Below are 15,398 nucleotides of genomic sequence, written 5' to 3'. Positions count from 1 at the left end.
TTTCACCCCGAGGTTCTCTGCTGACTCGCGGGACTGGCTCTATATTCTCTTGATTGCCCTCTAGTCATCCTTCCAATCAACATGCTACTCGCTGATCTTAATATCATTGAACCATATCTCAGAAGAGAAGAACAAATATACCTCATGAAGTGAATGCACAACCTAAAATGTTAACATATTTCCCAACACTTGAAAGCAGTGTAAAGCCAGACTATTCTGTTGAAGTAATATATATATATTTGTCCGCACTTATAAACAACTTTTAATGTGCCAGAATACTTCTACAACTTCACGACAGGTTGACCTTGACGCAAGTGGATGTTAAAACATTTAATAAATATAAACTGCTTCTTGGGTGGTAGCTGTTAGATTAGTACAACCAAATTAATGTTTAGATTTAGAAAAATATCGAACTGCGTTAAAGATAGATAGTTAATTTTAGGTTGTGTATATAGAGATAATTGTGTCGTGGGATAGCAATAATAGTAAATGCATAGTTGGTAGAACGAAGGGATTAGGTCTGGAAGAGAAAAACTAATGCAACTACCAACGAGTAGACTTACACTCTAACACATAGAAAGGGAATAAACTTGTTTTACTCGATATATTTTGTTGTACATGTTTTGCCCTGCTAATTGCTATATTTAAGCCACTATTCGCTGCAAGTATTTAAGAATTTCAATTTCAACTTAGATTTCCTAAAAACACTAACAATAATTTAAAGATCTTTAAAAGCTGCAACAGTTATATAAAAGTTGCGTTTTTAGGATTTATTTAAATACTAGTTGGTGTTGTATACTTGATAAAAGTACGGCTTCTAAGAAGGAAGTTACTTCCTTCTTAGCAGAAAATCTAACAAGGAAGGCAGAAAATCTAACAAGGAAGTCACTTCCTTCTTGGCAAAAAGTCTAACGAGGAAGTTTCTTCCTTCTTAGCGAAAAGTTAACAAGGAAGTTACTTCCTTCTTAGCAGAAAGTCTAACTACTATATATCTACACTATCTGCATAAGTCTTACCTTACCCTCTATAGACCTGGTCTGAGTTTCTGCGACATGTGTACTCTAGAGTATGTAGGCAGGATAAAAATAAGTAACAAACTCTATAGTAACTAAGAAAAGCAGTAAATAGTTAAAATGCTTTATTGCGACTAATCGTAATTCATTACAACTTATAAGTAATCTAGACCCAGTTGAGTTTTATACTTGTATTTTCCTACTACCCCAGGACGACACTGAATTGAACACAAAGCTGCTACTTAGACAGTGCGCCCCAGACCGAGGATAGGCTACCTATTTAAACATGTATAGGATGTATACTCCAAAAAGTACAAAAAGCTTTGTCCGGTTGTCTACATGTCTTCTGTAAAAGATTAATGGTCTACTGTTACGCAAGATACTCGCTCAAGCAAATCTTTACAGAACACAATCTTAACTATCTTAAGAAGTCGTACTTTTCTTTCTATAAAGATCTAAGTTTAATCGGTCTCTAACGAATAGAAGCTTCTACAAGAAAGTCGAAAATAGACAACACGCATAGTCGTTAGTATTATAGGTAGAACATTTATCAGCACTGGTTTAGTATCAGCAATGCGACCTACATATTGTACCGAAAAATACTACACAAATCAGACCAGGCGTTATGCTATACAAGTTGGATCAAGATGATAAAACTTGTAACACAACGTAAGATATACACTGGTGCACTCTTGCTGCGTTATGTTAACTGTCCCATACACTCGAATTGTATTTGTAACTTAGACACTGCGATGTTTATTCAAGTAAGAATAGCACTAAAAGGTAACTTAGAGATACAAATCTTAAACATATGTATATATCTTAAACGTCCGCGTAAACAACAGATGCACTGTAAACTTATCTGAATTTTGCACGCTCAGTCTTCCTGCGACGCTAGGTATACCAATAACACATGCAAGAACTTCACTCTTCCATGGACAATGCTTAGACAAGGAATCTGGAACACAGCAACTTAATTGTATGAGTGTGATATCTTGACTTCAATATTGAAGAAGGTAAGTAGTGGAGTGATTGAATAGTTATGGAGAGAGGTCGAAGTCAGAAATGGATCGAATGAAAGTCTTGGAAATCAAGTCAAACTCAATTGGTGGTTAATTTCTCATGGTCTCGCGTCTTGATTCTCCTGATTAGACTCGTTTCATGATGTGCCAGCAGAAGAGTTGCATGAAACAAATATGCTGAAACTGTAATTCCATCACCTGAGAAGCATATTTGTTTATTCAAGTCGGTTGATTCAAACGAACATGTCAAGAAACGAGAATCGACGATGTACAGGGGGGTTTATCAGGAGATCAGATAGATTGCAGGGTGTATTGGCAGAGAATGTCTAATGTTGGAGATTTCAAGACTGTTGCTTTCGCCGTAAGTCGAACTCAAAGGTTGCGCGTTTCTCTGCGACCACACAACGCTTATATCGATCATATCGATTTCATCAGACTGAGTAGGAGACTGCGACATCGTGGAATCAGAACATATGTGTTTAGCTGTCGATACATTCATCCCCACATGTGACTGAGGCTACCGGACCGTTTCGCCTCCAAACCTGGAACAGGAATCTTGGGGGGATTACAACCGCGTATATGCATGCAGCAACAGAAGGCAGGATGCAGGGTCAAGCATTAAGCATGCAGAAGTTACTACGGAACGGCAACGCATGTACATTACTCGACGTCGGAAGATCTGAGACGATGCATGGTTAATCATCAACGCATGTTCACACTTCAGTTCTCCAGGTTTTTAGCGTTTCTCTGCTCGATACGACATTGAGCGCCGAGCACCCACCCAATATGCGAGATTATTGAAGTGAGGGTGTAGGATGTCTCGTGCAATACCGAGAGATATTCCGAGGTCAAAGAGGCGTTCCAGACATGAATCGCAGGCTTGTGATGAACCTGTGCAGGTTGGGGGCAGAGTCCAAGCCCCAACTAGCAATCCCGGGTGCGGCTCATCTCGGCCCGCGAGCATGCAGAGATTTGCGTCTGCGCAGCCATCTTCCCAACCACCTCACGGTCCTCTAGAACTTTGGGTTCCACCTCGCGTGTTGGAGTGGACCACGGTTGATGCAGCTGGTAGCGTCGCTTGGATTGGGGCGCAATCCCATCGCATAGCCACGGTTACATGTGGATTAGTAAAAGCGCCCATATTGTTAGTCGTGTGCCTCGGTATGCTCCACAAAGCATGATCCTTGGTAATACACCGCTGACTCGCCATGTGGAGTGATGAAAGAGGAACTTGCTCAGAGTTTATCGAAGGATGGTCCTGAGCATATACCGCTTGGAGGCGAAGGTATATCGATCCTTGAGCAAGGGTCAATATTTGACCTGCCGCCTGCAGGATACGTCCTGCCTCCCGCAGCTGCATAACGAATCTTCGTGATCCATAAATGTGGCAGCAGTGATGCTTGGACATGCATGGCAGGTTATGTTTACATCCTGACATAAAACGCCTTCAAGAAAAAGTACTTATATTTGCCATCAACGTCGAACTTGCGGTGTATACACGAGACACCATCTTAATAGAAGTACTGTTAAGGACTCTGCCAATACAGTGTTTCTTTAAAATTATCTAGTTGAACCGAAATGTACTCCAACGTAACGGTCAAAGACACACATAGACGTGTCGTGCATGGCAAGCGGCAGAAGCCACTGCGCTCTGATGAGAAACGGTTGCCAACTTGTGACATGGCATCTGTGAGACGAAAACACGCGCAATGTTGCTTTAGGGACGCTGTGCAACGACAGACGTCGATACGGCGAGTTTCAACGTCTCGCTTCCTGGAGGTGGAGACACCAGCCTCCACAGTGAAGTAAGCTTTGACCCATAGCCCCGAAAAGTCAGCACACCTTGAGACTTGATGGTAGGTCGATCGTCCAGTTCAATCGTTGTATACTATACAAAGAACACAGGTACAGTAGGTTCTGCGTTATAATAATACCTATTAGGACAAGATAAATATTGTTACTACGCCTATATTATTACAGAGCAGAATTCCTTAGTACATTATATAGTTCTAAAAAAACAGTATATAGCTAGTAAAAATAGTATATTTATAAATTATCTAAAGTAATTATAAATACTTTACTGTTCCTATATAGTAGTATATTCTGCTATTAACCTCTACCTAATATAGCCTCTTAGTACCTAGAGTACGCTTATATAAGTATCCTGCGTATCCTTATTACTACCCTTATACTATAAGAGTTACTTAATAAGCTTATAACCTTATTTATATATAAATAGATGTACTAGAGAGGTATTCTCTTTATCCTTATTATTCTCTAGTAGGTATAGCTCTACTATATAATTAATAATTTTAGCTAGCTTAATATTAATATAGTGCTTATCTACTAGGTTAATAAACTTGTTTATAAAGTAATTAAGGCTTATAGTAAAGTATATATTTTATTAGTATATAAGCTTTGTAAGAAGCTCCTTAATATTCTTATAATTATAAGGAGAAAGGAACTAAGGACTATAATATATATTATAGTAAGTACTACTATACTAGTAATTAGTAATAGTCTAAGGTAAGATACCTTCCTACGCTATTACTATCTATTAAATAGTATAGAGTAGGTTTATTACTTTAATAGTATTATACCTATCTAGGCTTTTCTATATAAAGAATTTAAGCTAAGGAGCTCTTTATTTATACTTAAAGTTCTAGATAATACCTTAATTATATAGTTAATAGTATAAGGTACGTTTAGTAGTAGAAAAATAACTCTATAAGTTATAAGTTAGTATAAAAACTTAGAGTTAAGTATAGAAATAAAGGGGTAATCTATTAGTATTATAAGGTAGGTAATTTTTAATATTTCTAAACCCTAAATATTTAGGCTAACTAGAGGCTGTAGATTTATTAAGTAACCTAAGCTTTACTTAATTAGGTCTATATCTTACTTAATTAAAATAGTCTATAGATATTAGTAGAAGTTTATTAAAATACTAATATATAGTATATTTATAAACTTAGGTAAATCTTAAGCTTAGATTTAGCCTATTTATAATACTAATAGCTTACTTATACGTACCTTATATAGTATAATTACTTATATATTCTTTTTTTTATACTTATATACGCTAAGAAGCTATCTAGAATTAATAGTACCTTTCTTCTAGCTATCTTAGCATTAAAATCCTATAAAAACTCTACTATTAGCTTTCTAGTTATCTAGGCTTTTTTATTACTATAATAGGTATAATAGAAGCCTTATATAAGGAGGTTACCCTTACTACTAAGTACTTAAGAGTGTCTTAATTTACTAATAATAATAGGAGAAAGCTTATAGCTACTATTAGTGTTATAGGTAAGTCTAATTATAACCTACTCCTTATACTTTTTTATACTAGATTAAGGTCTTATTACTAACGTCTACTTTAGTACCTAACGCTAGAAAAGCCCTATTTTATTTATATTATAAGTATTATAGGCAGTGTACTTAGAATAGATACTATATACCTCTATTATTACTAACTCTAAGCTTACTAATAGGTTAGTTAATATAGCTTTACTATATTATTTAATAAGCTTTATATTATAGTATTTCTTAAAGCTGTTAATAAAGTCCTTATAGAATAATAGTATTAGTTAATTTATATAGTATAGCAGCTTTACCTATAGCTTAATTACTACCTACTTAAGTAGTATACTAGTAATAGGAATATACGCAGCTTTAAGCCTTATATACTATTTAAATAAGGTATTATTAAGGTTAGGCTATATAGTATAAGTCTTCTTTTTAAACTGCTTATTCTTTACTTCCTATCTTATATTCTTAATATATATAAAGCAGCTTAATAGTACCTTACTAATTATTAATTATTAAATAGTATAGCTAAACTAACGTAAAGCCTAGTTAGCTATTATTAACTATTTAGCCCTAAGGTGCTCTTTAGTATATTACTAAATTACTAAGTATTACTTATTATTAAGGGCGTATTAATAGTAATAATTAAGCTTAGTATTAAAAGGTATAGGCTAATAAATTATTAGTAAATAGTTAGTAATTATATAGGATAAATACTACCTTCTTAGCCTATAATTGCGCTCTATATAATAGCTTTAAAATAGGTAGTTAAGTAATAGCTAAGAGTAAATTTTAGCTACTAGAGGCTTTAGCTAGGTATCTAAACTCCTTTAGGATAGCAGCCTTATAATAATATTAGCTAATTATAATATTAACTAGCTGCTATTATTACGTACGTAAAAAAATACCTAGGGCGCAATACTTAATTGTTACAATACAGGAAATTGTTACACAGCAGGCATTGTTATGACGCAGAACCCACTGTATAGATATGTCTCTATCCATTCTAGGAGATGAGAGGACATGTCAATAAGAGCGGTGAGAGGAATCAAGAGTTGCGATGTTTGTCTCTAACAAGACGGGAACAGATGTCCAACCTTGAGATTGCTACCTCATTTCGACGGTCGAGCGCTACAGTCAAGGTCCGGGGGATCTTTGCGAGCATCATCTGGAGTTGACCTAATCAGCGCTAGAGAATGATGCAGCAAGCGAGCCGAGTCGTGATGACAAGCAGAGGAGTGGAGCGGTAACACGACCGGTCAATGTATGCACCAATCATGGGACGATTTGCAGAGCACCCCACAAGCTGCTTCGGGATGCAAGGAGCGGCGGTGGCTTGCTCGCCCGATAACGGCTCTGCTGGCTCCTGACGTGGCCGGTGTTCATTGGCGGATGAACGCCTATCTGATCGATCCGACGAGGATGCGATGCTGATCCAAAGGTCTCGAAAGCTCAGAGAGGGCCTTTAAGTTTGAAATCGAAGGCTGTGTCGGAATTATCGTATGTGTAGGTCAGTGCAAGGCACAAGTGCGAGCATCGTGTGCAACTGCAAGCAAAATGGCCTCGCAGCAGTTCGCTCTGGTTCTGCTCGAAGGTTGGAAGGGGTGGCACGGGCTGGGTAGTGCCGCGCAGGGAATGCCCTTCATTACACGCATATGCAGAGGGCGGGTGGTCGCATCATTGACGTAGCCAATTGCAATTCAGTCTCCACCCCAAGCGTGACTGCATTGCGGGATTGCCTTATAGCTGCAGGAACGCTTGTCTCGAGTGGACAAAGATATTGTGTGTAATGGCTAACTCCGACGTTGAGGGTAGTCGAGGTCGCCACCTTATCCAATAACCCGAAATTATGTCGCATCAGCATTATTACTGTCTCTATCTAGACACGGGGAGTCCCGCGCAAGGATTCGGAGCCTAAAACAATCGTCCTCGTCAGTTGGACAAGACGGCACACAGACCCCACTGCGTGCTCGCTTCGCGAAAATACTGTGTTCGTTGAGATGGGCTGATACGGCAGGAGGCGCCCTTCCGAGGGACCCCCTCGTTGAGCACTCCTGGAATAGCATAGCTGTCATGTGTTGTCTTGTTGGTAACCGATCAGGCAGGGTTACACCTAGTGTCGATGACTGCTTATCGTATCGTGTGTTGGTTTTCTCCACGATCCGCTCCCACATCGCGCCGGCTGCGCTGCACGTTTATTTTCACTTGTGCATATCTGCTAGGTAGACGGGTCAAATCCACGCGACGGTGGTATGACTGGACTTCTCTCAAGGGACGTCTAGCAAATAACCTTGTACATTGTGTTACTACACAGGTCGCTTGAGTCCATATTGTTGTACAGTCTTGTCTTTAGTGCATTGACATGCTTGCAACTGTACCAGCTAGGTGTAATGTACGTCTTATTTTTGGAGCCTCACTTAACTCTGCGACGACGATTGAAGGGGCGGTATTTTCTTGCCTACGAACAGTGTCGCCACCAGTAGTGATACACATGTGATAGAAGCCTGGAACCCTTGCCACACATTTCTGGAGAGAAGCTACGGATAAAGTCGAAGCAGGGCTATGCGGCAAGCAGGGTCAAACGGAATGCGAACAGTTGGTCTGACATTTGAGGCAAAAAGCTGACACGGGCATCATGGTGGATGTCATCTGTTGGACAAATCGACTCCCAGAGTCTAGGTTGTGCCGTTCGCATGACATAGATATGGCAGGATCATGATCATGATCCTGTGTTGACAACCTGATCCTTGAACGATAGGTGTGCAAGTACTTTGTAAAGGTAGACCTACGACGACACTGGTACCCGCACGGACTATGCTGTATCTCAGCAACTGTTTCAGCTGGCCGGAAAGGTTGTCCCTGTGTTACCGTACCGGGATCCTACCACGGTACTGGAATATAGGAAAGCACGAGTATCGCGGATAGCGGTTGAGAGAACCGCAGGAAAGTGACTGAGCTGGCTACTTCCATATCGGTTGACCCCTTGTCGAACACACATAGTACACGTATTTCAATATCCCTACACCGCAACGAGACGATACCCTATCATTGTGCGTGGCGTCCACATCCAACATCAAGTTTGTGATACAATCGGCACGTCTGTGAAGCTTGTATTCACTCTGGAACTCCATGGCACGCTTATCCTCCATGTGTGGCTCATCCCGTCCTCTGGCTGCATCCCGCGGAAGTGACAAGAGTGTTGCGTTCTCTCGAGTCTCCACATAGCATCCACTCCTTCTGGAGTTTTGCTTTGCTTCTTGGAGCCTTGTGGAGAGTTGGCCTCTGCGTGGTGGAGGTGTTGTTAGGTAACCATGCTCGCACTCCAACCGTGTTGCATTTCGGCAATGCCCAGAACTGCACGGTCTACCGTCCGTCTCTCCCGCTTCTTCGATGCTCATCCCTGTGGCGATTTAGCCTGAGCTGGACATCGATGCCAGTTTGTCCTGCCCAAAGCATCGAGCGCCATTTTGGAAGCGGAAATAAGGGTGAGAAGCATGTGCGGATAAGCCCGACAATTGAGTTCGTGTTCCAGAGCGAGTGTGGCTGGCCAGCATTGGGGGCTTGTTCCTTTGAAGATCCGCCTCGTCGTCGACGAAGCTCTCCCGCTGCGAGTCAGAGCAAGTGGGTGCAAATGGTCGCGTTTCGCGGGCCACTCAGGCTTGCTCACCCAGCGTGGGCGGAAAAGTACAAACGTTCGGCAGGGACATGCTGACCGATCGCTTGCTGGGATGCTGCGCTCATTCCAGCCTATTCCGAATCAACTGACCTCAGGTTTGCCAACGCACAACACGAATATCTCCGACCTCTCTGAGTGGCTGCAGTCGTCTAGCCGTCTTTTCCCTATCGGGATCGCAGCCGATGCCCAAGGACACTGCTGTGAGAACCGTAGGCGCCCGGCTAACGCTGGAGGGCAACCCCTGCCAGTAGTGGGCCTTGTTGGAGGTGTTGTTGAGGAGGACGCCACGAAAATAGCAGTTCCTCCGCCGTTTCTGCACCCCTCTTGGTGAGGGGGGGTCGAAGAGTCTGGGGCAGCAAACGACAGGACATTTGATGTGCTGTATCTTTGTGATGCTGGCGCCTGGCGTCATTGGCCGGCTGTCAATCGTCAGTTGTCAATCATCAGTCGTCTGTTGTCAGGTGGCTGGGCCAGCTCGCTTGCACGCATACTCGTCGTTGTATAGGCAGGTGGCCCTGTCGTGAGCAACTGTCTATCTGGGTATCCGGCGTCGTCGTCGGCATCATCGGCGCATCAGCCCATGGCAAGGTGGATGGCGGCGTCTGTGCTTGTCGCGCGTGAAACGGCGTGCTTTCACGGGATATGCTCTCGGCTCTGGCTGCGCAGGCCGGCCCACCCCCATGCCTGGTGCGAGTCCCCACCAAGCCCGTAGTGAATTTAGTAGGCTGTGTGCGAGCAGCGGCTCGTGGGTGTGCGTTGGGCACGGCGAGCGTCCCCAGAGATCTCCACCACGCGTCTCTAGGTACAGACAGGCAGAGAGTCTGCAGCATGGACGCATTGGAGCCGTCTCGCCTTGTGCACGCTGCATCGTCCTGCTGGCCGCGCCGTTCCGCGCTCGCAGGACACCAGCCTTCTGCTCTCGCGGACCAAGTTGTCAGCGGCGTCCCATAGCGCACCGACCGTGTAGGCAGAGGAGCAGAGCCATAGCCATAGCCAGAGCCAGCGCGGCGGGGCTGCGTGGCGGGTCGTGCGCTGCTTGCCTGGCCTGGTCAGCCTTCTTAGCTGCGGCCTGCCTGCTGTCGAGCGTGCAGGATTCTCTGCAGCATTGCCGACGAGAACGACTTCTCCCTCGCCCTCTCCCGCAAGCACCAAGCATCGCCGTGACTTCACTTCTGCGCTCCAAGCGTCCGTTCGCTGAGCAATTGGGTCAGTACATCGGTCTCTCTTTGTGTCTGGCTGCCGTCGAGTGCTCCGTACCGCCTGGCCTCGCCTCGACCCAGCTTTCCCGTGCCCTCGCCTATCTCTTCCTGTGTGGTTGGTCCCAGCAAGCACTAGCATCAGAGTCGTCCCAACCACCTCCGCCTCTAAACCACCGCTTCCCCTCCGCAGATGCGAAAAGCCTGCATGCTCTTGTTGCTTCTCATCGCATAGACTGGCGGAGGTTGGTTCCTGTCAATGCCATTGCACCCTTCCCGTGCATCACCACCTGCTGACGCCTGAGTCGTGCAGTGTTTTTGTGGGTTCAAGCAATCACTATCGATACAGCTGCAGATACAGCTCGGCTTGAGTGACGACCACAACAACGACCTTACGACTGCTACGACGACCCGACGACGCCACGACCCGACGACGCAGACGCTCTCCGCTATTTTTCCAGCCCGGCTCCCGTCGATTTGTCTCTTTGCGTGTTATGAACCGCGCCCCAAAAGCATTGCCAAGTCCCCGCGCCTTTCTCTTCACGACCGCAACGACCTAACGACGTGCTTTTTGTCTGTCCAGCATTGTTTGCAGTCCTCGTTGTCCTCGGTGAGTCGCTCTCCGCCCGTCCGAGGTGGCCTTGTTTGCACACGCGCTTGGCTGTGTCGCGCCCGCGCTGCACTTGACCGGGCCTCCGCTGTTGACAAGCAAACAACTGACTTGCGGTCAAGGCATTCGCCCCGTTTACCGTCGCCCAGTAGCTATAACATCACCCGCCATCGCCTTCCCGGCTACGTGCACCCATCACAGCACCCATCACAGCACGCTCGGCTATCTGTTGATTTGACTCGAGAATCTCCACTGGGACTTTCTCGCACCCGGCACTACCAACGCACACGCGAGTTCCAGGCAATACCGTAAAGCTGGAGCTGCCATCCATCTCGTCGGTCCACGCCCGCGGCCCCGTCGACACCTGGTACAACTCGCACTACGCGCCCAAGCCTGCAGTGTCCAGCGAACGACTCCCAGCGCTTCCTCAGATCCAGCCGTACGCCACCGGCTCCTCGACCAATTCCTCGCCTCGAGGCGACTCGATTAGCTCTGGGTCCGTGGGCGGAAGCGCGAGTTCACACACATCATACGCCGCGTCGATAAACGGCCACAACGCAGGCTTCAAGACACCCTCCCCCGAGCAGACCCCGCAGTCACTCAATCGCGACGGCCAACCGTTGAATGCGCAGTCGCAGCAAAGCTCTCCATACGCACCTCACGACGGCTACGCCTTCACCCAAGTGGGCTACAACAGCATGAACCAGATGCAACCGTATGCTGACGTGCATCCGCCCCACATGTCTGCTGCCACTGCCCATGCCCCGTCCTCGGCTGCTCCTCCGGGTCTTTCGCACTATGCCTATCCTCCCCAGTCTGCCATGCTCCAACCTGGGGCCCAATACGGACCTACCCCGCCTGGCTATCCGCAATATGGCTATTCGAATGGCGTCCCATCTCAATTGCCCGCATCTGGATCCATGAGTAACCCCATGGTACCTTCGACAATACAGCTTCCTGGTGAGTCTTGCATATTTTACTCCAGTTGATTAATGCTTATCATTTGTAGCCATGTCAGCTGGTGCGCCACCGTCGGGTCTGCCAGGCTCGCAAAGCTACCAAACACATTCGTTTGATCACACTGGGCAGGTCGCCCCGCCCGGCATGAAGCCTCGCGTAACTGCCACGTTGTGGGAAGACGAAGGCAGCCTTTGCTTCCAAGTTGAGGCAAAGGGTGTATGCGTCGCCCGTCGTGAAGGTATGCATCGCTCGACTCTTCCTCCAACTATCGTCTGCTGACGTTTCTCCAGACAACCACATGATCAACGGTACGAAACTTCTCAACGTCGCTGGTATGACACGAGGCCGTAGAGACGGTATTCTCAAGAGCGAAAAGACCCGACATGTCGTCAAAATTGGACCCATGCATCTCAAGGGCGTATGGTAAGAGCATGCCTCAGACCTGTAGTTGATGCACGAGCTTACACCACGCAGGATTCCTTTTGAGCGGGCGCTTGAGTTTGCCAACAAGGAGAAGATTACAGAACAGCTGTATCCTCTCTTTGTTCATGACATTGGAGCTCTGCTGTATCATCCCTCGAACCAGACGAGGGCAAGTGTAGGAAGCGCCGCCATGGCTGCTGTCGATCGAAACCGCAGACCTGACCCTATGCAGACTCAGCGATACATGGCAGGTCCGACGACGTCGCAACCTCCATCTCTGCATCACCATCACTCGATGAGCAACCCCGTCGGGGGAGCCATGTCCCAACCACCACATGCTATCCAGCCACACCCGTCCTCGGGACGCCCAAGCATCGATCGCGCGCACACTTTCCCCACTCCACCAACGAGTGCGTCCAGCATTATGGGGATGGGCAACCAAGGCAGTTCATATGAGTGGAACGGCAACAACGTTCAAAACACTCCAGGAAGCCAACCCCTCTCCATTGACACGGGCTTGAGCAATGCCCGATCTGTACCTACTACACCCGCGAGTACCCCGCCCGGTGTCGTACAGCAAGGCATTTCGTACCCTTCCGGTCAGAGTTTCGATGGCTCGAGGCCCATGTACTCTGCACCTCCCTCTCAGCCAGGTCAATATCACACTCAAGGGCAACCCATGATGACCTATAGACAAGACGGACCTTATCCCAAAACGGAGATGGCACCGCCGTCTCGCATCACCGATGTTACCGACGAGGAGGTCAAGCCAGCCGATGGCATGATGCCGCAAGGCAACGATCAGGTATCGGCTGCCCCGGCTGGAAGCGAGGCCGATCACGAGCAAGACCATGAGTACACTCATTCAAATGCTCCTTACAATGGCAACAGAAGCACGTATGGCTACAACCCCGGCGCTGCTCCTGGATCAATCCACCCCGATCATGCTCATCTTTCCCCGGAAATGACCGGATCCCCGCACCAGAACGGATCTGGACGCGCAACACCGCGAACAGCAGCCACTGGACAGACGCAATGGAACCCCGGATACCCAACACCCCAACGCCACGCACCGCCATCCAGCAATCTCTACAATGTCATGAGCGACCCTCGTGGTGCTCCCAACGGCAACGGACCACACCATGAGGCATATCCGGGCCAGGGCGCAGTGTCGCAGTATTCAAACCAAGCATACCCTCCGATGAACGGAAGCAAGCGTGGCCGCGACGACGAGGATCAAGAGTCGTACAGTCGCCCTGACAGCGTTCAAGGGGACGACATGGGTGGTATGAAGAGGCGGAAGACCATGGAAGGTGGTGCTGTCGGTGGGCCCTATGCTCAAGACCCCAATCCTGGACTTCAACGTTCTCACACTATGGCCGCTCAACGTGCCAGGAGATAGTGAGGTTGGCCTTTCCAGTTGCTCTGGTGGACAGTTGATTTTGTGTTTGATCTAGACGGTGGTCCAGTCTATATCCAATGGTTCTGCAGCATAGCGAGCGTTACTCACGAAAAATCACGACACCCTACCGCCGCATCTCCGACTGATCCTCCACTTCTTGATCTCGAACCCGACTGCTCTCGAGCAAACAAAAATTTGACACTCTCTCCGGTGCGAATTTCCTTATGTTTACTATTTCTTCATGTCGACTTTCCAGTTGGCATTTGCGTACCGAGCATTAACGATGTTTACGACTATATGTTTCTAAGAACTCACGTTCCTGTTGGCTACTGTTGACCTTTCATTTTCACGACGCACGACTTCAGCATTCGGCATTGGCATTTGCAAGTTCATCTTGACGTTCTTGCCTAATGTGGTGGCCGACGAACCTGTACTTTTCTATTTCTACTACAACAATCTTATCACGGCCTCGGGAGGCGTGTAGGAGTCTCGATGATTACTGGCCACACTGCTGCCTTTGTCAGGACTCCACTCGCCCCCACTCAATATATTATATCGACTATTTCCTGCGGACCGACTCGAGCGACACTATCACACACCCATTGCCTCATGACGATGGCGAAAATAAGGGCACGTACACAATGATGATATTTTGCTTGTTGATACGGGTGTCATGCGTGTGGAGTTATTCTTTCTGGCCGGAGTGGATTTAGCGAGCGGGGGTTGGATTGCGCACACTGATGATTTTATCGGGTCAACGCTGTGTGTGATGGGGTTTGTGGTTATATGTTGGTTCTTTTTTTTATAAGTGGGCGACTCCGGACCTTATGATGACAATGAGGGAAATCAAAAGCCTTTCTTCTTAATCTGATCCTGCTCCTCTGTGATGTGTGCCTCGGGTAGAATGGACCGAAACCTACTAGTCGCCAAGTCCACGTCCCACAAAGCGCTCATACGCGCACAAAGAAAAGAGTGATTTTGGTGTTGCGAAGCAATGGCATTATGAATATATAATTTGATTGTTCCAAATCTTCCATCAAAACAACATCAGTCGCTTTAGCTCAATTGGGAGAGCGCCAGACTGAAGCTCAGTCATTAAATCTGGAGGTACAGCGTTCGATCCGCTGAAGCGACAACAGTCCGCGCCTGGCTTGCCAGGATCATTCGAACATTCTTTTTTTGCTCGTGGTGGGGGTGGGGGGTTGGCGGATGGGTTTTCCGGGAGCGACATACCTACCCGGTTTGGACGTTAGTCGAGATAGGAACATCTTCTTTATCGGCTTGCCTGGACCACTCGAACATATCTTTTGCGCTTTTGAGCAAGGAAGAGAGAGAGGTTTTGTTTTGCGGATTCCACTTAGGATGAGGACGGGTGGTTTTGTGAGAGAGAAAATGGTCTGTCTGGTGTCTGAGTAGTTTTGTGTTTGTCTATGTGCGTTTAAGGATTCAGTATCGATTGAGTGTGGTTTTGGTGTTACGGTATATATGTTTATAAGCAGGCGATTAGTCTTGTGCACCACTCCATCACAGCCTGGGTGTAGTTACCTACTCAGATTGGATTGGAATGTAGTCATTCATGGCTATACATGGGAACGTAATGCATGTTTTATTTAGGATGGTATATTATCTCATCTACATACATACAAGATTGCGCACGGGAACAGTCAACGCGCAAATGTGTGAGCTGGGCGCGTCGTGGACGAACCTTGGATACGCTGAGATGTACTGGTCTGGGTTTGTGTTAGTGCTTGAAGGCATGTCGAGTCATCGTGTCATGTGCGGCGAGA

The 15,398-nt window shown here is 46.5% G+C and overlaps 3 protein-coding genes and 1 non-coding gene across 4 annotated transcripts; all 4 read left to right on the top strand.

Annotated features, from left to right (window-relative positions):
- Nucleotides 1-3,613: 3,613 nt before the first annotated feature.
- Nucleotides 3,614-5,392, top strand: P153DRAFT_361373 (uncharacterized protein; the record flags this gene model as incomplete). The annotated part of the gene is made up of 11 exons (XM_033666982.1): nucleotides 3,614-3,840; nucleotides 4,165-4,180; nucleotides 4,284-4,315; nucleotides 4,372-4,385; nucleotides 4,444-4,523; nucleotides 4,556-4,561; nucleotides 4,601-4,606; nucleotides 4,729-4,734; nucleotides 4,994-5,010; nucleotides 5,313-5,344; nucleotides 5,388-5,392. 11 exons carry the CDS (start codon nucleotides 3,614-3,616, stop codon nucleotides 5,390-5,392), a joined length of 441 nt encoding a protein of 146 aa, XP_033518591.1.
- A 5,859-nt stretch (nucleotides 5,393-11,251) lies between these two features.
- Nucleotides 11,252-13,816, top strand: P153DRAFT_137015 (apses-domain-containing protein). The gene is made up of 5 exons (XM_033662083.1): nucleotides 11,252-11,786; nucleotides 11,836-12,024; nucleotides 12,077-12,209; nucleotides 12,261-12,384; nucleotides 12,442-13,816. Exons 1-5 carry the CDS (start codon nucleotides 11,525-11,527, stop codon nucleotides 13,609-13,611), a joined length of 1,878 nt encoding a protein of 625 aa, XP_033518590.1. The 5' UTR covers nucleotides 11,252-11,524; the 3' UTR covers nucleotides 13,612-13,816.
- On the top strand, nucleotides 13,817-14,359 carry P153DRAFT_136989 (uncharacterized protein). Its single transcript, XM_033662082.1, has one exon. It carries the CDS (start codon nucleotides 14,022-14,024, stop codon nucleotides 14,322-14,324), a length of 303 nt encoding a protein of 100 aa, XP_033518589.1. The 5' UTR covers nucleotides 13,817-14,021; the 3' UTR covers nucleotides 14,325-14,359.
- Nucleotides 14,360-14,661: 302 nt separating this feature from the next.
- On the top strand, nucleotides 14,662-14,746 carry P153DRAFT_t121. Its single transcript has one exon. It is a non-coding gene; the product is annotated as a tRNA-Phe (tRNA).
- The last annotated feature ends 652 nt before the right edge of the window (nucleotides 14,747-15,398 follow it).

This window comes from Dothidotthia symphoricarpi (genome assembly GCF_010015815.1).
Source record: "Dothidotthia symphoricarpi CBS 119687 unplaced genomic scaffold P153scaffold_24, whole genome shotgun sequence".
In the NCBI taxonomy this organism is placed as follows: domain Eukaryota; kingdom Fungi; phylum Ascomycota; class Dothideomycetes; order Pleosporales; family Dothidotthiaceae; genus Dothidotthia; species Dothidotthia symphoricarpi.
The sequence above is the reverse complement of the archived record's forward strand: the minus strand, read 5'-3'. Positions and strand labels throughout refer to the sequence as shown.

What these genes read in the sequence shown, in the direction of transcription:
- P153DRAFT_137015 (XM_033662083.1), top strand. Translation starts at nt 11,525, where the DNA reads ATGAACCAGATGCAACCGTATGCTGACGTGCATCCGCCCCACATGTCT. An exon ending in ATGCGTCGCCCGTCGTGAAG is followed by an intron (nt 12,025 to 12,076) that starts GTATGCATCGCT and finishes ACGTTTCTCCAG; the next exon opens with ACAACCACATGATCAACGGT. An exon ending in ATGCATCTCAAGGGCGTATG is followed by an intron (nt 12,210 to 12,260) that starts GTAAGAGCATGC and finishes TACACCACGCAG; the next exon opens with GATTCCTTTTGAGCGGGCGC.
- P153DRAFT_136989 (XM_033662082.1), top strand. Translation starts at nt 14,022, where the DNA reads ATGTGGTGGCCGACGAACCTGTACTTTTCTATTTCTACTACAACAATC.